Here is a 22,976-nt window from a genome sequence, read left to right as displayed (position 1 = left end):
CATCACAAATCATTTCATATACAGTATAGTCATGTGATCTTGCAACAATGTATATATCATTGGGGTTCAGCTTCAAGAGCAAACAGCCTCTGGTAACAAACCGGTGAGTAACCTCATCCTGACCTACAGACAGGTAAGAGCAATATCTGCACGTCTCCACCAAAAGCATGATAGACTGATCGTTTAATATGGTGTCTTGACTCGTATAGGCATTTTAAGAGCTGACAAAATCTTCTGTAATCGGTATATGAAACAGGTCTTAATCTAAGCATGTCAAACAGAGAGGACGTTGAGCATGAGTAAGTGTCTTTATGATTCATTTAAGAGCATTTATATTTATTGTGTAAGATGGAATAAATTAAAGTTTATCCCCAGACACATTCAATCATTGAGTCTGAGTTTATAGTGATCGCAAAAGTTAACATCACATTTCCATCTTGTTTGTTTCTGTCCAGGGGGCAAGAGGGTAAGTTTTCATCTGTTTTGCTTCTCAGTAAATCATAAATCTGCATTAAACGCACCGTTTTGTCTATTAAGCCAACATTATTTTAAAATCAAATACTCCAAAACAACACACAAAATGCACTGTTTGAAAGTAGAGAATATACAAATATTGTAAGAAGCATAATTGTTTAATTAAATAATGTTAATTTAGATGTTTACATAGAAAATAATAATTTAGATTACCTGACAAAATACTTTTTTTAATATAGACAATAATTCAGTGAAATAGCTAATATCTTGGCGGATAAACTAAAAATAAACAACTTTCACATAGAAAATTTCAACTTTTATCTAAGACAATTTCTGCCACATCAGGAAAGAAATCATGCTTATTTGTCATAATTATGCCCCCCAAAAAGCTGAATTTATGAGATTCTAAAGGATGTAAACAATCTCTCACATTTCACCTTTTATTGAGCATTTTATTAAACATTTGCAAACATGCTATAATTCATAATTGACTAACTTGTCAACTTTCTCACATAAAAGATTAATTAATGAAGTCATTAGAAGTCATTATGACACACAAAATACTTTTTATCTCTTAGTTTTGACTTTTGTCATTATGTCATTATTATATTTATGTCATTATTATGTGGGAGAAATTATCTTTTCACACAGATTTTTTTTATTTATTTACTTTTTTAACAAATTTACTGATTATTACCCTGGACATCTAATTACATCTATAATAATTGCTATAAACTAAATCCGTCAAATTGTGGGATCAAATGCATAAATGCATTGCAGTGATGTTTCATTAATAATGATTTTAATAAACATGTATTAGAGACACTTAACAAGCGGCATCTGATTATTCTTCCGATTATTCATAATGATAAAAAAGCATGCACAATAGACATCAATTTTTATGATTTTGCTGCTGTTTTCCTTAAAGCCGTGATGAAGTAAGTTCAGCTGGAACATTCCGGTCAGTGTTCACGCAGAGAAAGGTTTGTGTGTTCGAGGCCGTTGAGAAGGGCTGTTGTTTGGAGCACAATGACAGGCTCAGTCTCTCCCTCTCTTGGCCGACCCGAATGAGAATCAGGTTTCCTCGCTGTAGTTCGACTCCTGGGCTTTTACCCTGATGCCTCAGTTAAATGTTACCTTTATTGCCCAGTAACAGAGAGAGTGGGATTCACAGTGAACGAGGTTGCACTGAACAGAGACATGTATTTTGAATACAAACCATCCCTTCATATAACAGGAATGTGTGTTTAGCCCACTGAAAATAGACCTGTAGAAACAAAAACTGGTTCAGGGAGAGGAACAATTGTGGATCCATTCTGAAAAATAAATCAAACTTGTGAAGCTTGTTTATATATTTATCTCAACCTCAATAAATCAGATTGTTAAGCACCTCCTTTTACTGAACATTTGTTGAAAAAACAGCTTTATTTCTAATGTCCTAATGAAAGTGTCGGCTATTTGTTGTTCTGGGAGGACATTTGGCTGCTTTGATTTGTAAACCTACCCATCATGCACTGAAGAACAGGAGAGAGAGAGAGCGGATGAGCGGTGGTGTGTGTGTTGTGAGATCATGTTCTTTGGCAGCAGAAGCCGGTGGCAGGTGTGTTATGTGTGGCTGGATTAGTTCGAGGGTGGAGTATCAGGACCAGCAGTTTCCCAAACAACATTATGCAATGCCCTGAGTGACATCATTCACGAGTCTAAGGCGTTATAAAACGAGGCCTGATTTCCTTCATCAACTCCTCACGTGCATTCAAAATGTTAAATGAGACTGAAGTATGCGTTTGTGTGTGTGTTTGAGTTTTTGTGTCAAAACTATCCACCAAAGGTGAGCTAAATCTGTCCAAACTTAATTTTGGAAACATATAGCAATGCCCTCAAATGGAAAAAAATGATTTAATATAGGAATATATTTTTCTTTAAAAAACAAAACAAAATGACAATAATAATAAAATCATTCATATGAGTGTGTTTGAGAGTCTGTGTATTTTGCATGCGTGCATTGCTCATTTGCAACTATATGCATGATTATGTTCTCATGCTACAGCCAATAATGAATGTAATATTATATATAAATGAAAGAATAAGTAAATAAAAGTGAAGAATACAAATAAATGTAATAAAATAAATACAGAAAATACATAAAATACATATAATTCAGGATTAAATACAAATGAGCAATATTTATTTTTATTCATGAATTTAAAAGAATGAAAGTAATGCTTAATTTTAAGCCATAAAGGCCATTGTTTTCATGCATAATAGAATTCCATAGTTATTTCTTTAATTAAGGACTGAAATATAGATATTTCCTTGAAAAATGACCCTAATTTGGTCCTCATACTTTGCTTAATGTGTATACTTTAAAAAATAAATCATGCATGTTAATAGAAATGAATGTGAAATATTTATAATTATAAATAACGTACTACTTCACTAGTAAAACTGTAAATAAAACAAAGATTGTTAGAGAATATTTGACAAGAAAATACAGTTCCAGGCTTAAATCTTACATCAACTTTTCTTAAAGTTACTCAGGGTTAATACTGATGAGTAATGTACACAAATCGTGATAGACAGGCAAGACTTCAGAATGATCATAATGAGTTTTCAGGTAAATTCTCCTGTATTTTATTTTGGGCTTGTAGAGTCCAGTGGGAAGCAAATACTCAATCCACATCAAGCAGGTGAAAAAACTAAATTAAAACTATTAAGCAAGTTCTTATAATACGATCAACAACACCCATAATTATACTTTCACAAAGCCACTGATTAAACGAGATTTAGAACAATGTCTGCTATTGTCAGCTTAATGGACTACATCCATCATATTTAAGAAGCTTCAAGCTCTTCCAGACTTTCTTAACCTGAAATACTCTGAAAACAATGGGGATTTTAAAACAAAACTGTTTAGACAAAATAGCTTGTGTCTTCGGGGCTTTTTCTCTACTTCCTTTATCTTTATCTGTATGCTGTGGATCTCCACATTGCTGTCATAGCTGACATGACTGTCTTTTCTTATTTAGATGCCTCTGAGGAACCTGGGGAAGAAGGTAAACACGATAACATCAGATTCACTCTAAACTGGTTTCACTCTACAAACTGAGCCCTGGCAACCTTTGACCCCTTTATTAAAAGAAACAACAATAAAATCACCAGCAACTAAATTATACATTTTCATTTTTTCTTTATACTCTTGCCAACTTGATGATGCAGGAGAAACAAAACCAAAGCATAAGTGAGTGTAACTCTCACTTTTCTGTGAAATAAATTATAAATAAAATAGGTTAAATATAAAGTATAATATATAACTATATATTTCCAAATGTAAGACCATTAGTAAGAAAAAATATATATACTAATGCATTGTTATTGATTATTAGACCCTTTGTGCCAGCTTTGGTGCCTCCTAAAATTCCTGATGGAGAGAAAGTTGATTTTGATGTGAGTATTTTATTTTATTTTATTGAAAATTTAATTTAATTTAATTTAATTTAATTTAATTTAATTTAATTTAATTTAATTTAATTTAATTGTGCATCATATTTTATTTAATTATTGTAGTAGACTTCTTTAATTTATTTGCATTGCATTCATTTGTTTACAACTGCAATTTTGCTTTGCACTGTCGTCCTTGTCAGCAGCAAAGCTGCAAATTTTTTACAAATATAAGTTAACTGTCATGCCAATAAACCACTCAACTAAACAGTGTTATATGACCGGCGCTGTCATAAAACATGTGCTACGAGTAGTTTGTACTGTACTGTACATTACCACTATACTACATAATCACCTTCAAAACAAAATCCTCAGGATATTCACCGCAAACGCATGGAGAAAGACCTGACGGAGCTACAGACGCTCATCGAGGCTCACTTCGAGAGCAGAAAGAAAGAAGAAGAGGAGCTAATCAACCTCACCCAAAGGATTGTAAGATATGTTACAAAATACATTTCTTCATAATTATTGTCAGACATTGCAGAACAAATGAATTAACCTTCACTGCTGCAACTGTAATAAAACAAGTGAACATGTAGAAATCACCCTGCTGATAAATGCTATTGAGCCGTGAGGTTTTGTCGGTAAACAGCAGGACTATACTGGTTTACCAGCATGAAACTCAATGCTGTACTCTGCTCTTTTCAGCAGGACTGAGACTCATTTTAGAGAGCTACATAAATACATACTTTCAAATAAAGACATAACTGTGTAGGGAACATAAAAAACTAGAAAAAAGATTGAAATATACCACAGTCAATGTTTGTGTATTGTGTATATTGTGAATTCTGAATGCGTGACTTAAAGTATAAAACTAAAACAAACTACATTTGAGTTACACATCGATTGACGCGATGCATGACCGTTGAACATTTTGGGATCATTAATCAAGGAGGTATTAAACTAAAAAAGGAAAGACATTTATGACGTTACAATATATATATATTTTTTTACTTCTAATTTTTTTACTTTTGTTTCCACAAAAATATGAAGCAGCTGTACTTTATACTGAAAAACGGTTTTCAGTGTTGATAATAACAATTATGTTTCTTGAGCAGCAAATATGACTGTTTTTACTGTATTTATGATCAAATAAATGCAGCCTTGGTCAGCAAAAGAGACTTCTTTCAAAAACAGTAAAAATCTCCTGTTCCGACTGATGCAGTAAGGCCATTTGTGCCTCATAAGTGCCTCAAACTGAACTCTGAGCTTGTTTCCAAGCTTTTAGATGTGCTAAATATGATTAGTTGATCTTCAGGCTGGTTGTCTGTGTGTTGTGACCATCAGGAGAACCGCAGGGCAGAACGAGCGGAGCAGCACCGGATCCGGACGGAGCACGAGAAAGAGCGACAAAACAAACTAGCCGTAAGAAAAAAGCTCTTTTCTTTGAATGTGAGACTTCTGACTTCCGCAGATAAAGTGCAGTTGAATCTATTTTCGCTACAAACCAGTCTGTTTATGATTAGGATAATACATTAATATACTGTATAATGATAACAAATAACACTTTGCAATGTCAAACAGCATAAAATAACAGGAAGTTAATGACACCTGAGGTCCTGTGCAAATTCAGATTACAAATGGCCATCAATTTGTTCCAGGAGGAAAAGGCACAAAAAGAGGAGGAAGAGGCTAAGAGGAAGGCCGATGATGATGCTAAGAAGAAAAAGATTCTCTCGAGCTTCCAGTTCACAGGATTCATGCAGAGGGTAATGAGCCCAGAGGTCAAAGGTCAAAGCTGCACAACCACTACAAATGCTAGTTTTCTGTTTTGCTTTGATTGACAGACAGACAAAAAGGGAGTGCCTAGGAAGCAAACAGAGAGGGAGAAGAAAAAAACGATTCTTAGTGAACGCCGTAAGGAACTGAATGTCGAAAACCTGAGTGCTGATAAACTCAGGTGAAGGAATTAAAAAAACACCAATGCCTGTATGAAATATAGTCGAGCAGCACCGTGACGTGACATCACAGGCTGTTGCTTCACATTCATAGACTGGTTTATCATGTTCCTCATGTGTCTTTATTCAGAGAAACTGCGAATGAACTCTGGAAGTGGATGCACCAACTTGAAGCCGAGAGGTTTGAGCTGCAGGACAGATACATGTGCCAGAAATATGAGGTGAGGATTCAAAACCACAAAACCTAACATGATGTTAGAGGAGTTATGATGACATTAGGAGAAGACGGGTTTATGGGATGAACAGTACAGTACAACTATCACTTACACACACACATGAAGTCACACACACACACACACACACACACACACACACACACACACACACACACGCACACACACACACACACACACACAGCACAGACCAAGCAGATCAATCATGAGAAGCAACATGAGAAGGAAGCAGAGCAGATTCACAGAGACTGATTCATATCTGTGATTTTCTGTCTCCCAGATCACAGTCCTTAGGAATCGCGTCAGTGACCATCAGAAAAAGTAAGTTTGATCAAGACTGATTGATGCGTTGTTCATACGACAAACCAAAGATTTCCTCCTTTCATTTTGTGAGGTTCACATGGCCCACATTTTAGACACTAATCAGCATATTTTTGTCATTAGGCCTATATTAAATTCAAAGAAATGTACACTAGATTTACCTATTTTTAATGTTTTTGAACATTTTGATTTGATAAAAATACAGTGAAACCAATACTATTGTAATATATGTTAGCATAATTTATTCCTGTGATGTAAAGCTGTATTTTCAGCATCATTCCTCCAGTCTTCAGTGTCACATGATCTTCTGAAATCATTCTATTATGATGATTTGCTGATCTGTTATATTTTTCTGGAACATATTTCTTCCGGATTCTTTGATGAATAGAACTTTCGACTATAAACGCCTTTACTGTCACTTTTGATCAGTTTAATACATTCTTGCTGAATAAAAGTATTGATTTTTTTATAGTGCAATTCATATTGCATGATTCACCCCAGCAGTAAATCAAGCATGCCATTATGATTGACATTAAGATTGCTCTGGAGTCATGTTCCATAACATCTGATATTTATGAAGGCAGCTCAAATATATTTCAGTGGGATATTGTCATTAGATAAGAAAGAAAAACAAATACAGATTTGGGCCCCATTCAACTGTGTCAACACTGCCAAAAACCTGCGTAGCCCCTACAGGTGTTAAATATCAAATATTAAATATCAAGCGACTGTTGAACAATAAAACCCGTTATACCTTCAGCTCAGATGTGAACAGTGATGAGCAATGGTCCTGAAATAACACACAGGATTGACCTCAGTGTGTGAAAGGCGTTGGTAAAGACCAAGCTAAGGCGCATAATGCCACTAATCTAGAATAGCATCATGTTTCCAGAACTCTCTGTGAGGAATAACAGTTGCTGCTTTGTTCTAGCACAACCTTTATCCAGAACCTAAGGCATGCAAAAGGAAATAAACAGATATCTGAAGGATTGTGTACTGGACATTGCAAGTAAACAGAAAAAGAAGCATGGTTGCATTTTGATATATACCCAAATTACCATACACCTTATGGTTTTTAAGGGAACTTTGTTTCTATTTCATATATTTTTATGCAAAATAAAAAATATACACTATTTGTTGTTACCTTAAAATACAAATGAAAAATATCTGTTATTAAATTATCCACAAAAAAAAAAAAAAAAAATTAAATGATTAAATCAAAATATTACATGATTAAATGATCAAAACAATACACCTCATAAAAAATATTGTCTGGTCACTTATAAATATATATTAATCTAAATTAACTGGTTTAATTCAAGTAAGAAATATAACCTAATATTACTGAATCATTCTGATGCAATTAAGCTAATTAAAATAAATAATTAATCATTATTAATAATAATAAAATATAAAAATGTAATAATCTGGAAAACATTGCAATTACAAAAACAATTACAAACAATTCCACCGAATTATCCAATTCAAATAAAATATGGTATTTAAATAGTACTCAAAAATACCATGGTATTACAATCTAGTTTTTAGATATTTTTACTATACTTAAAAGTTTAATGATATAAAATCACTTGTTTTATAGAAAAAAATAATAATATTACAAAAAAAAAAAAATCTCACGATATTAAGTTAATGCAACAAAAATTATTTAATAATCAGGAAAATAAAACCAAACAACGTGTTGTATGTATTTACCATAGTTATTAAATGTAAAAATAAAATTTTGTAAATGCCCCAAACCATGTTTTTATATAAGATTTATATGTTACATAACATTTATGTTTTTTTAACAGTTTGTTATTACAAAATAAATAAAGACACATTCATTTAATGCAAAATAATTTTAATTAAATGCAGATTTTGCTTTTTACCCTGTATAAGGGACTGTTTTGATTGCAAAATACATCTGGTAGTATGAATATGTCATTTTTCGTAAACATGTGAACAGCTGCTCAACACTAAGCTGTTTGGAAGTCAGGTGGTTTAATAATAGACCACCATCACCATAAAATATCACACAACAGAGCTGCTATTCCAAACCAGCGCTTGATCCCGTCATTCAACCCTCACCCTCTGTCTGACTCATGCCAAATCTGCACACCCCTCTACCGAGCTGTTATGGCTAATGTGACCTGAACTAAACTGAGCCGTAACACAGCTGGGATGTTTTTTAACATTTACAGTCTCACTACTGTAAATTCGGTTTCAAGATGATTTATCTAAGGGCTCTCCAGGGCACACAGAGAATGAAGACAGATCCAGCAGCTGTTCAAGGGTTAACAGGGAAGTTATAGGGGGTCAGACAGACCCAGGGCTCCTGGAAGATCCCGTTTTAAGCACTAGTAGAATGGGAGATTTGATCTGGCCTGACATCACTACCGCAAGAGATCAAGACAACATATGCCTGTGCAAAATAAGACTAATCTGAGGCACGTCAATAAAAGAACATGTGCATCACTGTATAGTTTATGTCATAAAATAAATGCTATAAACAGATGAGGTTTAAGTCAAGCGGCAAACTGTAGTCTTCTTTGTGACCATAAAAAAGATCACACGTCTGTTCTGATCTAAAAACAAGCATTAAAAAAATGCAACCATAAAATTGTTCACTGATCATTTACTTAATAACAAATGTATTTTTAAATGTTTTTTTTCCCCCCTATCTCTTAGTACCAAAGGCTCTAGGAGTAAGAGAGGACTACGAAAATAAAGCAGCTTCACAGAGACACCAGAAACTTCTACCATACTCATATCTGCATAAATAATGTGCTTTAATATAGTTATACATTCTGATCCTCATATTTAATGTTTTTGGAGCTGAATAAAAGATGACACAGTGAAGTTGGTTTTTAAGAGACTAACAAATAACAGTCCACATTTGTCATATTAATATGATAAGTTGAATTTATTGACTTTTCGGTGTTAATTATATGAATGTCATAATATGCAAAGTGCCATGATGTGTAATGCTGTCATTTATGATTATTATCTGGTTGATTTAATGTTAATGAATCATAATAAGTAAAGTGAAAGTACAGATATAATTAAACATTGCATGCATTTTCAGAGATCTTCAAGCATGATTGTATATTTTAAGAATAAATGAGTTTTCAGACTAACAGCAAATGCTTAAGGATGTCCCTGTGTTTCACTTTCTTTTTGCATAGATTTTGTAAAAGTTATGAACATTTTAGAGTAAATCATGAAACAAGCTAGCGCTGTTGAAAACTTTATTGAAACTTAGCTTGAAGTCACTGTGAGCTGAAACATATAAATCGATCCAAACCTTTAACACAAGAAATGTCAAAATGAGCCAAAGGAGCTTTTACTCAATGACTGACTGACATACATATGTATATTTATATTGTCTGATATATAACTTGATATCATACAGTATAAAAATAATATCTTAAACTTGCACAAACAACCTATAACACTCTCATACAACCATTTGCATTTTAGAAAAAATTATAAAGACAAACAAAGGCATATAAAATCATCTTAACTGAATGAGAACACTATGGTCTTGAAAAATGTAAATTATAAAAATAACAAATCATATTCATTAAGCTCATCTCCTCTGCAATACTCAGTGCATTTCTTAGTCGACCACCTGAAGAGATCTGAACGCTGCCGATGACGTCATTCACAAAAACATCCTCTTATTCATGCCTTTCTGCAAGGTAAACACACAGGTTAGCTATTTTACTGTGAATATAGAACACAGATCAATATTAAATATACGTAAACATGACCTCACAGCAGTATTTGCCGATTTACAGTATGTTTAAGACTGACTTTTGAGCTAGAATGACATTATGTGAGTCTGATCGCATAATCAGAAACAGGGCAGGTTAGATTCTTCAGGTCATCTCGACACACAAAGAAAGCCAGGACTGCAGGGTCGGTGTGGTGAGGTGTGGCTGCTTTTCACCATTGAGCATTCACACACACACCTCACGGCTAGTTCTCCACACCACACCCAGTATCCTCAACCGTCCCACACACACACACACACACACACACAGACACACACAAACACATACACACTAAACTACACACATTAATTTCCTACAAGCAGCCTCAGGAATGAGAGATCTGATTCCACCAGCTACTCTGGAGGAAAAACATCGTTTTTTCTTATGTAAAATAAAGGTACCATAAAGGTGTTTTTCTTGCCACACTGTCGCCTTTGGCTTGCTCAGATGGAGTTTAAAAGAAATTGAATTTTCAGTAATATTTATTTAAATGCACTGATTAACTTTGCAAGAGTTATTAAACTAAAATTTACATTTAAAAATACATATTAAATAGAATACAATTTTAATAATAATAAGCACTGCAGTGCTCTGGCCCTAATAAAAATAGATACAAATATTGTTCATAATATTTATAAACTAAATTATAATCATACATTATTTTACATTATATTTTCATTTATGGAGGAATAAATCTGAACAGATTTGATCAAATTTACCAACATTCTGACAGTACAGAACTGAATTAAATCAACACTGGATGACCTAAGCTGTGTAATTACACTATTATGTTCTTTAGAGCATGAAAGAAATAGATTTAAAAAAAAATAGATAAACATATTGCTCAATAATTAATAAATTAAAATAAATAATAAATAAATAAATGACACTATTGTCTGCTGTAGTGCTGCTTACAGCTGAATTAACCTCTTTTCTAAAATAAAGTTTGCAGCATCGACACTGAGCCAAATAATGACATCATTAACTTCTGTAGAGCTGCTTATAACTGAAACTCAGTTTTTGTTTCAGAATTGGCGACTTTTACAACATTTCCACTGTTATGTTCCTGTTGTTTAATGTGAAGCACTGTATGAATAAATCAATAAACCAAAACAGATCTGAAGAACCTATAATGAAGCATCGAGAACTTGCTCTTGATTTAGATTCTCTGCTGCAAAGAACCACTGAGGAACTGTATATATATATATATATTTTTTTTCATTTGTATTAGGAAAGTCTTTCTAGCAGATATTGGTTATGTTTGCAGTCTTACCTTTTTAAGGAAACTCTGAATATTCTTCTCTGACCACAGAGAGTGAAGAAAAACTCCTGCTGAAATGCTGGTCTTTGGCAGACCCCTGATATATTACAAGAAATTACAATTACATTTAGCCTTGAAAAAATACATATAAAACGGAAAAATATATTTTAAATTAAAATAGATAAAAGTATATGTTATTATAAATTCTTAACATTTCTTAGAATTTTTTTTTTTTAAATATTCTTTATTGTTCTGCTTTCTTCAGCTGCTTTGGCACAAAAAAAAAAAAAAAAACACAAACAAGGTGAAATACCTTCTTCTATTGATTCATATATCAAGAATAGCCCTGTGTGGGACACTAGGAAGTGCACACTCACATGTTGAGACTGGTGGTTTGGAGGGAGTTGATCAGGCTGGTGTTCAGCAGGCTCTTGCTGATCTCAGGGTCCGCCTTCATCAGGTTGTGTGTGCAATGAATAGCTGTGGACATAGTGCTGTCATATTCGGGTGAGGTGTCGACCTTCTTGAGCCCTGAGTTCAGGAACTCGACCAGCTGAGGAAGAGTCTGTCGAGCTTCACCAGCAAAAACATTCATCAGAACAACCGCACTATATCAAAAACACCATGCTAAGAATACAACCCTAAGTGCAAAAAAGTCAATCATATGCAATCTGAAGTGAAGTCAGAACAGAGAGCCTTGAAGACCTTCAAACATTATACAACTCCTCAAAGCAATTACACTACAAGGTGAAAGCCATTACATTAGCTTACCCATGATTTTGTTTGTATCTGTGGATCTGGACAGGTTCCCGAGCAGAGCGACTGCGCTGTTCTGGACAGCAGGATTGGGCGACTGCAACAGCGGACTGATGCTCTTAAGACCGTTGAGCCTCTGAATGATTGTATTACTCAACACATTCGATACCTCAAAACACAAGACATGAAGCACACTGATTTATCTGGAATAATAATAATAATATATATATATATATATATATATGCATGCTTAATATATAAAACATTATTTAATCATAATATTATGTAATCATGATAATTAAATAAAATAAAATGTTTGAGTGCAACCAATGAATACATGCATGATATTTATTATATATATTTAATTAAATTACAATTAAGTTATTTCATATATATGTAATTAAGTTTAACCTTTGGTAATATATATATATATATATATATATATATATATACACACACACCGTATTTTTATATATACACTGTATTTATATATAACAATATAGCAAAATTCTTGATTTTCTCTGCATCCAAACTATGGCCAGGTGCATACTAAACCTGACTTGTTGATGTCTTACCAAGCCTTCGGTGGCTGTGAGGTTCTGCAGCGCTCCACAGCTGGCCTCAAGAATGGCGTTGCTTTCACTGGAGCGCAACAGATTGACGTACATCTGCAGGGCTTTGGGGTGGAAGAGCAAGCCAGCACCTTTAGGATTGCTGTCCTCCATCACTGGATAGTTAAACATTCTCTGCAACACAAACAAACACGATAATACAAACCCATGAAGATGACACTTAAGAAAAACTAACATCCAAAGCAAGTAAGCTTTTTGCACTGGCTGTGAAATGCAGGCTTTAATTAGGGTAAAACCACAAACCTCCTGCTGCAGTTTATGGCTCTTGGAGCCGAAGCAGCCGATCGGACCGGTGTCTGAGGAGCTGGCGCGATTACGAGCATTACTGGCCAGTGCGTTTATTTTAGTGAAGAGAGACGGCATCTCGGTCTCCAGCTGGTAGGTGAGATTGTGCAGAATGCAGACGCAGTTCTCCAAGGACTGGAAAACAAGAGCACAATAACCAATATAGTGGTAAAAACAACAGACATTGAAATAAGCAGCAGCAGAAGTGTCCTGTTCTGTGTTTTGCTCCATCATAAATCTTACTCTATAGTTATTAAGCAATCATTTTTGATTATTGATGACATGTTATTTTTGTTATTAAAATTGCATATATATATATATATATATATATATATATATATATATATTTATATGTATGTATGTATGTATGTGTGTGTGTGTGTGTGTATATATACACACACACACATACATATATTTAAAAAAATTCAAGCTGGAAATATAAATGCATAAATATTTTAAGAATTTTTTTTTTATTTGTAATGTCTGTATATATATATATAATTTTTTTTTTTTTTTCACAAAATCATGTTATGTCAGGTTTTATGTAAAACCAGATTTTCAAGCATGTTTGAGTTTGATCTAAGTGGCTGTCCTGGGTTTAGGAAGTTGAAATTCTCTCCTCATTTGCATATCAAATGAAATCAGATGTTGAAACATGATTGCAAGGTTCTGATCAAATCTGGCAGTCAATTAAATACGAGTAATGCAGCATTTTTTCGAGTCACAACAATAGAGTTTGACTGTATGCGTCTAGCCCCTGGAAACGCCTTATGTCCTTACACACTTTCCTTCAGGGAGTTTAGAGTTTCGGGCAATACTTTTTTACTTCATAAAAACACTAAGCCACACCAACATTCTCCACCCAGACTATAAAGATGCTTTCTTAGGAAAAAAAAAACACTTGACATGTCATGCCACCTTAAAACTCCTTTACTTCACGATTACTGAGAAAACACTGATGCAAGGTTCCCACACTTTTTGACTTTTCCTATTTTAGGAATAATAGAGTAATTCACATTTCATGCTTTCTCTCACATTCTCTCATGCTTCTCCAGGCCTGTAAAACACAGTTCCAGTTCCTCTGTTCAGTAGCACATATAATCATCATCAGACGGTTACCTGGTTGTCAAAGATCCCATCTTTTACGCAGTTCTCTGTGTAGCGCATGAGCGAGTCGATGAGGCCTTTGCTGTTGCGCATGGCTTGTCGGTTCCCTACTTTGGAGGAGCTCAGGTTGCTGTTGACAAACAGGAGAAACAGTCATAGTGTGTTTTTGATCTCAGAAAAGCAACAGACAATCTGAAGACAGAGGTGAGGTACAATGTTTAAACACTAATTTGAGCATATACAAATTGCGGCCAAATCTAAAGCTGAGTCATGCAATGCAAATAATCCTTAAGTCAATACTGCAGCTCGTTCTGGTCAAGAACCGCCCACTTACACAGGACATGACACGTGAAGTGACCAACCCCACATTTCTGATGGGTCAAGAACTTAAAGAGACAGTTCACTCAAAAAAGAAATTTGTTTCACAATTTACTCACACCCTCATGTTGTTCCAAACCTGAATGACTTTCTTTCGTCAGCACAAAAGAACATATTTTGCAAGTCTTTTGTGTTCAATAGAAAAAAGAAACTTGTGGAACAGGTGGAGGCTGAGAAAACCACAGAATTGTAATTTTTAACTGAACTCTCCTTAAGAACTAAACTAAATTTTTAAGGCAAGATAAACCTTTGGTAAAAATGGTAAAAAATGAATACACCCTTACCCTAATCACTGCACTTTCCCACTTGATTAATCACAAAACAGTGTTTTATATTAATGTACGTTTCCAGAACAGAAATCTAATTAAAATAAAATGTAATATGAAATAAAATAAAATGCCAGGTGAAATATACATTAACAAACCTTTGAATACAAACAGGAAGAAAACTGTACTGATAAAGTGATGAAAACAGCCTTTAAAGATGTATTGTGACTGAAATCGATGCAAATAGATAAAGTGTGAAAACAAATAAATGTGTTCTTTTTTGCCCAAAATCTCCAAATTGATCAGTGCTTGAAAAACAATGGTTTGCATTTACTGTCTCGTCTTAAAGGGATAGTTCATCTAAAAATGAGAATTACCCTATGATATACTCACCCTCGAGCCATCCTAGATATAAGACTTTCTCCTTTCAGACAAATACAATCAGTCTTATATTCAAAGCATTCCTGGCTCTGAGTGAATGAGTGTTATTTTTTATTAGTCCAATAAAGTGCATCCATCCATCACAAAAAAAGTGCACCACTTGGCTGTAAGGGGGAATAACAGCCTCCTGAAGCAAACTGATGCATTTTTGTAAGAAAATATCCATATTTAAAACTTCCTTTGGGCTTCTTTTGGACTAGTGAAAAATAACATCCATTCACTCCCATTACAAATCTTGGAAAAGCCAAAACCTGTTTTAATGTTACTCTGATTGGATTCGTCTGAAAGAAGAAAGCCATATACTTCTAGGATGCTTCAGTAAATCATGGGGAAATTTTCATTTTTAGATGAACTATCATCTTTAATATTAGTAACCTGGCCAACTTTATTCAATTTTTTTACATTTTAACATTAAAAAAAGTGCACCTGAAAGGTATGTACCTAATGCCAAGCAATCAGTTTAGAGCTTAACAATTCCAGAAAGTGATTTACAGTTTAATTTCCAACAGGTATCAAACTCTAGGTGGTCTGTAGGTGTGCCAAAATCTATATGAATCCAGATAAAATATTTTTAACAGCTTACTGGAGAAAATATAGCCAGTGTCAGATACGAGCTCCAACAACAATAGCAGTATGTTAAGTGGCCTCAGTAGTGAGGTTTGCATCGCATACAGCAGTCAGTGTGTGTGTGATGTTACCGAAGGCATGCCGTGGCGTTGTAGAAGACATCTGGTGCTGGGCTGGTGTTGGAGCTGTCATCTGAACTTGCTGAAAACGGCTCGATGACTTTCTCTGTGATTGCGGGCAGGGCAGAGCGGAGCAGATCCGGCTTAAGATTATCCGCAGAGGAGAGGTTCCACAAGAGACCTACCACCACAGAAAACCAATTCAAGACAGTTTGACACAAACACCATCCAACAGAGAGCTTGAGATGAAAAGAAAAAACAAACGACTGTTTAAAAGTGTTCTAATGTTTTTGAATAAAAGTATCTTCTGCTCACCAAGGTCAAAAACAGTAATGTTGTGAAATATTATTACAATTTAACATAACTGTGTAGTCTTTAAATATATTTTAATAAAGTAATTTATTCCTGTGATGCAAAGCTGAATTTTTAGCAGGATAATGTTAAGTTGCAAACAAAAGCTACATAAAAACTATAAAACTTGATTGACTTGAAGTACATTTGTACCGTATCGCTGCTATTAATTTATTTTAATGGTTACACTTTACAATAAAGTTACATTTATCAATGTTAGCTAATGCATTTGGTATCAAACTAACAATGAGAAAAAATATTAATATTTTATCAAATAGTTTTACAGTATTTGTTAATCTAGCTTGTAGTAATCTAATAACCTAGTATTTTTTTTGCTTATTGTATATGTATGTAATTAGTTCATTTGTACAAATTTGACACTAGTTAATGCTGTGGGACACACACATACAGTCCTGTGGTCTAGTGTCCAGTCATGTGCTTTGAATGGTGGAGCTGAACGTAATGCAAACAGAGACGGTGGGCACCTGTCAGGTGTTTCTGTGTCTCAGAGCTGGTGTCTCCGAGCAGCTGCACAGTCTGTGTGATTCCTCCGCAGCGCTGCACTTCCTCTTTGTTGGCCTGGTTTTTGAAGACAGCGTTCCTCAGAGCAGCGGCCACGGCCTCCTGGACCCGAGGACTGGGGCTGTGCAACAGGTTGACCAGCGGAGGAATGCCCTTCAGCATCAGCACCTGTCACGCAGGACAGACAGAGAAATGATACCATAGCACAGTGATGGATTCAGATGCAATCCGATAACTTTAAAACTTTAGAAAACTGAAATAAAATAAGCTGAAGTACAGTACGTCAATGTCTAACACTAAAGCTGAAATATTACAGATAAATAGAAATATAAACATGGTAGTTTCTTGTCAATCCAAGGATATTGTACCATTGTACTGTCATAAAACACATACACTTTGGTCGTACATGCATTCATAACTACGTTATATAATTCATATACTATGGTGTTGATCAAATGATCAAATATATTTAAAGGATTCCATGTCAATACCATGGCAAATTTCCAAAACACACATCACTTCTATAGTAGTATTTGTCTAAAAGATTTTAGACAGTTTATGGTCCAGACCTCTTGCTTGGCCTTGTCATCAGTGAAGGTGCTGTGCTGGATGTAAGCGGCTCCACACAGCTGGACGCTCTCATCCGCACTGAACAGATAGTCGATCGCGTCTTGCATCGTCATATCCATCATAATCTTCTCTGCGTTCATCCTATCGACAAACGAGTGAGTGAGAGACCGGTCACAGATCATCACTAAATAATCGTAACACTAAAAAACTCACCCAGAGATATCCTTGACCTGTCCGGTCCTGATCATGGACATCCTGGACTCTCCTCCGTTGGACAGCAGGGAAGACGGGCGTCTGCTGAATTGTGTGATGGTCTGATTGCTGTTAGACATTCTGTTTAAAGAGCCGTTACCGAGAGCCTGAGCAGGTTGACTGTTCGGGACCCTGTTGAAGATCTGTTGGGTGCTTTGGGTGCGTATAGTCCTGCCGGTCCTGCCGTTGACGCTGGACTTGAAGCCCAGGTCTGGAGCGCTGCGGGTGGCTTGGTAGTTGAACAGTTGGTTATTGGTCCGGTTTTGGGCAGGGAGGGTCCTAGTAGTGTTGTAGTAGCAATCTAACTTGCCCGAGCCACTGGTCACCTGCTGACCGCTGGAGCTGTGAGAGTTAGTCGACTGCCACATAAAGCCTTGATTTTGTGTAGTCTGGACAGGGAAACAAGTCAAGCTTTTCATTTCAATTTTTCAGTAAAATGTTTATGCTGATACCATCATTTGTAATTAAATAATCTGGATGCCAAATAAAGTATATGCAATAAAAAAAAAATAAAAAAAATTAATGAATGCAAATTGTAATGTATTATTTAATGCAAAGAGAAACAAAATAAAAATGTCACTCAATTTTCATGTTGATATCATAATTGGTAAAATCCAAATGTTTTTGTTTATTATTAAATTCACATTTTAATTTATAATTAAATGCAAAATAACTCATGTTATCATACTGTGTATACTTTATTCCTAAGCCTATAATTATAAAAATTTGAAAAGCTATATATATATATATATATATATATATATATATATATATATATATATATATATATATATATATATATATATATATATATATATATATATATTTAGCATCCAGACTATACAAATGAATGGTGTTTTATTGAGTTATTCTAAAATTATGGCTTAAGTCTAATAGAACTATTTAAAATGCACACACACAAACACACACACACACACTCATACACACACAATATGGGCCCTATTTTGACGATCTGAAACGCAAGTGTCAAAGCGCGAAGCGCAAGTAAGTTTGTGGGCGGGTCTCGGCGCTGTTGCTATTTTCCCGGCGGGATAAATGGCTCTTGCGCCCGGCGCAAATCTAAAATGGGTTGGTCTGAAGTAGCTTCATTATTCATAGGTGTGGTTTGGGCGTAACGTGAAATAAACCAATCAGAGCGTCATCCAACATTCCCTTTGAAAGCAGGTGCGCAAGTTCCATTATGGATTGCTATTATTATGGCGTATTTACCAGGCGCACGCCAGGAGCGGTTCACAGCCGAGGAGACTGATGTTCTTGTAAGAGCAGTGAAAGACAGAGAAGTTGTGTTGTATGGGGATGGGAGAAACCCACCCAAAATACACCACAATGATTTCCGTCATCTCATGTGTTAATATTTTTTTTTAGTGTAACAATTTATGATATGCAAAAATAACTGTTGCATCTGTGTAGATTACATGAGCAAAGTGTATGCGCGTTGTGCACGCTATACATTATGGTCAAGCATGCGCCTTTAAAATAGCATAATAAACAACGCGCAACACGCCACTGACTTTAGACTAGGTTTTTTCTGGTCAGTGGCGCAATTGTTTAATGGAACAGCAAAATAGCATCAGGGATTGTTTGCGCCGGAACACGCCTCCTTTTTTGCGCTGAACCGCCCAGGGAGCGCAAGTTCATTCACTAGTTTAGCGACGTGCTTCTGTGGAGGGAAAAGCGCGCTTTGCGCGGGTGCAAAATAGAAATGACACATGCGTCGGTGTACAAAGTCAATTGCGCTGGGTGCAAGATAGGGCCCTATGTGTGCGTGTGTGTGCAAATATAAATATATTATTACATCCAAAACAGAGCATTTTAATGAGTGCCATCAGACTTTGGTCCAACTTATATTTACACACAGAAACTACTCTGTACTCAACATTTTCATTTGCATAGTCTGGACACTTGCTTTTCATACTGATATAATATATAAATTGTAATTAAAAAAAAAATCTAAATGCAAATATTTTAATATAACAAAAATTTAAGTTATAATTAAAGCATTTTATGATTTAAAATTAAAACATTTTAAATAGTGCTATAAGACTTAAGTCATAATTTTATAATAACACACTAAAACACCGTTCATTTGCATAGCCTGGACAGTTTTCATGTTGATAACATTATTTGTAATGCAACTGTAAATACAATCCTAATCTTATCATTATACACTGAAAACGACTCAAACCCATCATAATCATTTAATCCATGCCACAGTTTTTCCTAAACATGATTGTTAGACGAATTATGACTATAGGTAAATCCAAGCAACAGTGTGCCACTGGTGAGAAAACAAAAAACTGTTTTTAGAGAACGTCATAATGAAGTAACACAATACAGCTGGATTTAATGGTCCACTGAAGCCAACAAAGCCATTTAAAACACCCAAATGTGAAGAAGTGTTAGCAGAATACCTAGAAACCACACCGTTTGGTAAGACAACAATGGGATGAGTCATAAAAACTGAAGGAGAGGAGTGGTTTCATTTAGCCTTTTTTTCTTGCATACCTCTGTCTAGTAACTAGGACTATATGGACACACTACAGACTTACTAACCACGTGTAATTAAGTTAAGACACTAACTACTTTTCATCCACTGACGTCTTTGATGGATTGTTTTTTCTGCTCTCATGTGTTAGTAACTATTATTGTTTTTGCAAAAATAACATTTGAAATTTAGTTACAAGCTAAAGCTCTGACATTTCACATGTTTCTATTGTTATCCTGAAAGATGACTCAGTGAGAAGTGAATATAAGAGTGAATAATGGAAAAAAATTTTGCTTTATCCACCCAACCGTGGGAAACTGAAACGCAGAATTCATTTACACACACTTGAAGATGTGCAAAGATTTACACACGCAGAGCACGTATGAAAAAATTAAATGTTTGTAAAAACATATTTGATGACATTTACCCCATTTGTCATGGTTCCTCCTCTGCTGACCGAGGGTCTGCCGAGAGACGCGCCGGGAGAAAACTTGAAGTCGTTAAACACACTGTTACCTTCAGGGCCTGCGATTGAATTATGACAAACGACAAATAAAATATGCATTCAGGGATATTTTCATGTAATATACAGTATTTAAGGTACGTATTTCACAGAGTTTAGCACTTCATTCTCTATAACAAAATGAGGGTCCTCTGAAAACAGATTTTACTTTGGGAAAAGAGGTACTTACATTATGGTTTTATCCAAGTTAAATAAATTATCTAATAGGACTGAAAGAAACCAAATATCTTAGTTTACAACGAAAGTGTTTGATTTTTGTTTGTTTTTTAGAAAAAGAAAGTGCACATTTTCCCTTTTTACAGTTTTGATTTGCCAAGTGGTTTATCCTTTAACAATAAGAGTTTAAATTATTTAATCATTTAATATTTATTGTGCGTACTTTAATGTACTTTTAAGTTAACTGGCAAGTTAAAAGGCAAAGAAATTATTTAACATGACTGAATAAAACCAAATAGTTCAATACTGTTGGTTTTAAAATAATACAATAATAATAAATTAATAAAATGCTCATTGTCACTTTTCACAGTACTGAATTGCTTATACATAGTGATTTATCCATAAATAATAAGAGTTTATATTAAGAATCAATGGACTTTTTAACATGCGTAATGTAATTCTAAATAAACTGGTTTTATTCATGTCAAAGAAATGATTAAATATGACTGAATAAAACCAAATAGGCCTACCTTTGTTTAATATGAAAGGCATTTTTAGAAAAAGAAATTGCTCATTTTCACAGTATTGCATGTGCATACGCACTTAGTAATTGCAGAAGTATCACAATTTCACCATAAAGTGAAACAAACGTCTGTGAAAATGAAACCCAGTGATAATAATGGATACCGCTGTATTCCCATAGTTCTATCAAATTATAAAATGCGAAGATTCCGTGTAAAGCAGGAGTGGATGAGCTGGAGTGCACTCACTGGTGGGGGAAGTGACTCCGGACACGCTTTTGCTGCTGTATTTGGACTTGCTCCTATTGATGGTGTGAACCTGCTCCAGAACTCGCTGCTGCGCGGATCTCGGCTCGCGATCGGACGGAACCGCGAGAGACGTGTCCTCCACACCTCCGATGGACAAAGCCGATCTTAAAGGCTCGGGCATCATTTTGGCTTTTGTCTCCACTCCAGAGACAGGTGAGGTCCGATTCGTAAAGCTCCAGGTATCTGCTCCGTCTGGCTGGTGTGTGTTTGATTCAGGGTTTGACTCACGGAGAGATTCACCTGGTCCTGCCCTCATCCACGCCCCAATGACGCCCGACTAGAGAACGAAAGCGCATTCGACATCCGCTCTTCACTCTCCCGATTACACTTAGAAAGCTTGTTAATGATACAACAGAGAGTCACTTTTAATAAGGATAATAGATATACTTTAAAAGTATTTGATTTTAATGTAATATTATGAAAAGGCGTTGTTAGGCACGACGTGCAGGGTGTATTTATTCAGAAAACAGATTATATATATATATATATATTTATATAAACTGATGAAAATAAATACAAAATGTAGTGTTTATTTATTTTAAACACACCACATAACGATGCACTTATAGTATTATATGATATACTCCAGAAGAACTGTATATTGTTAGATTAAAAACAATAGTTACAGTATAAATGAAAAAAATAAATATGATTACAGTATACTTCTTAAGCATTTATAGCATTTTTTATTAAGTTATATAATTAATAATATTTTCTATTATTAATATTAATAATATCAATAATGACAACAACAACACTGTTAAAAATCTATCTTTTTTATCTAAATAAAATGCATATAAGCAAAATAAAGGTAAACATCCATTTATTGTGCAGTAAATATGATCATAAAAAGCATGTGGAAATTTATTTATTTATTTATTTATTACCTTTATTTAAGCAGAATAAAACTCATTGAGATTAAAAATCTCTTTTCCAAGAGCGTCCTGGCCAAGAAAGGCAGCAGCACAATTAAGGTTACAGACATAAAAACATATAACATATAACATCAACATATAACAATTTGTACAAGTCATAAATAATTATAAAGTCATAAGAATTTCACAATTATCGCAAGTGATAAACAACAGCAAGGATTGTCCGTAATAACTGAATCAGTCATAACATCTACAACCAGTTTGTATAGCTTCCATGTTATTTAAAAGTAATTTAAAATCAGCCAATGAAACCGGCTCCTTATGATTCAGGACATTTTGCAGCTGATTCCAAGTGCAGGGGGCCGCATACTTGAACGCC

The 22,976-nt window shown here is 34.7% G+C and overlaps 2 protein-coding genes across 2 annotated transcripts; one reads left to right on the top strand and one right to left on the bottom strand.

Moving 5' to 3' along the window:
- Positions 1-9,504, top strand: LOC113050149 (troponin T, cardiac muscle isoforms). The gene is made up of 13 exons (XM_026212862.1): positions 1-133; positions 257-299; positions 456-466; positions 3,501-3,527; positions 3,691-3,712; positions 3,858-3,918; positions 4,288-4,404; positions 5,260-5,337; positions 5,574-5,681; positions 5,760-5,872; positions 6,001-6,091; positions 6,384-6,424; positions 9,113-9,504. The coding sequence occupies exons 2-13, from the start codon at positions 271-273 to the stop codon at positions 9,150-9,152; spliced, it is 738 nt and encodes a 245-aa protein (XP_026068647.1). The 5' UTR covers positions 1-133; positions 257-270; the 3' UTR covers positions 9,153-9,504.
- Positions 9,505-9,658: 154 nt separating this feature from the next.
- On the bottom strand, positions 9,659-21,993 carry LOC113050148 (plakophilin-1-like). Its single transcript, XM_026212861.1, has 13 exons — positions 21,663-21,993; positions 20,641-20,738; positions 17,669-18,096; positions 17,455-17,596; positions 16,849-17,053; positions 16,025-16,193; positions 14,254-14,371; positions 13,093-13,269; positions 12,793-12,963; positions 12,233-12,386; positions 11,839-12,034; positions 11,474-11,558; positions 9,659-10,118 (listed from the first exon to the last, which is right to left on the bottom strand). The coding sequence occupies exons 1-13, from the start codon at positions 21,976-21,978 to the stop codon at positions 10,089-10,091; spliced, it is 2,289 nt and encodes a 762-aa protein (XP_026068646.1). The 5' UTR covers positions 21,979-21,993; the 3' UTR covers positions 9,659-10,088.
- Between the last annotated feature and the right edge of the window lie 983 nt (positions 21,994-22,976).

Source organism: Carassius auratus, chromosome 31, assembly GCF_003368295.1.
Source record: "Carassius auratus strain Wakin chromosome 31, ASM336829v1, whole genome shotgun sequence".
Taxonomy (NCBI): Eukaryota; Metazoa; Chordata; class Actinopteri; order Cypriniformes; family Cyprinidae; genus Carassius; species Carassius auratus.
This window is presented reverse-complemented; position numbering and strand designations above follow the sequence as displayed.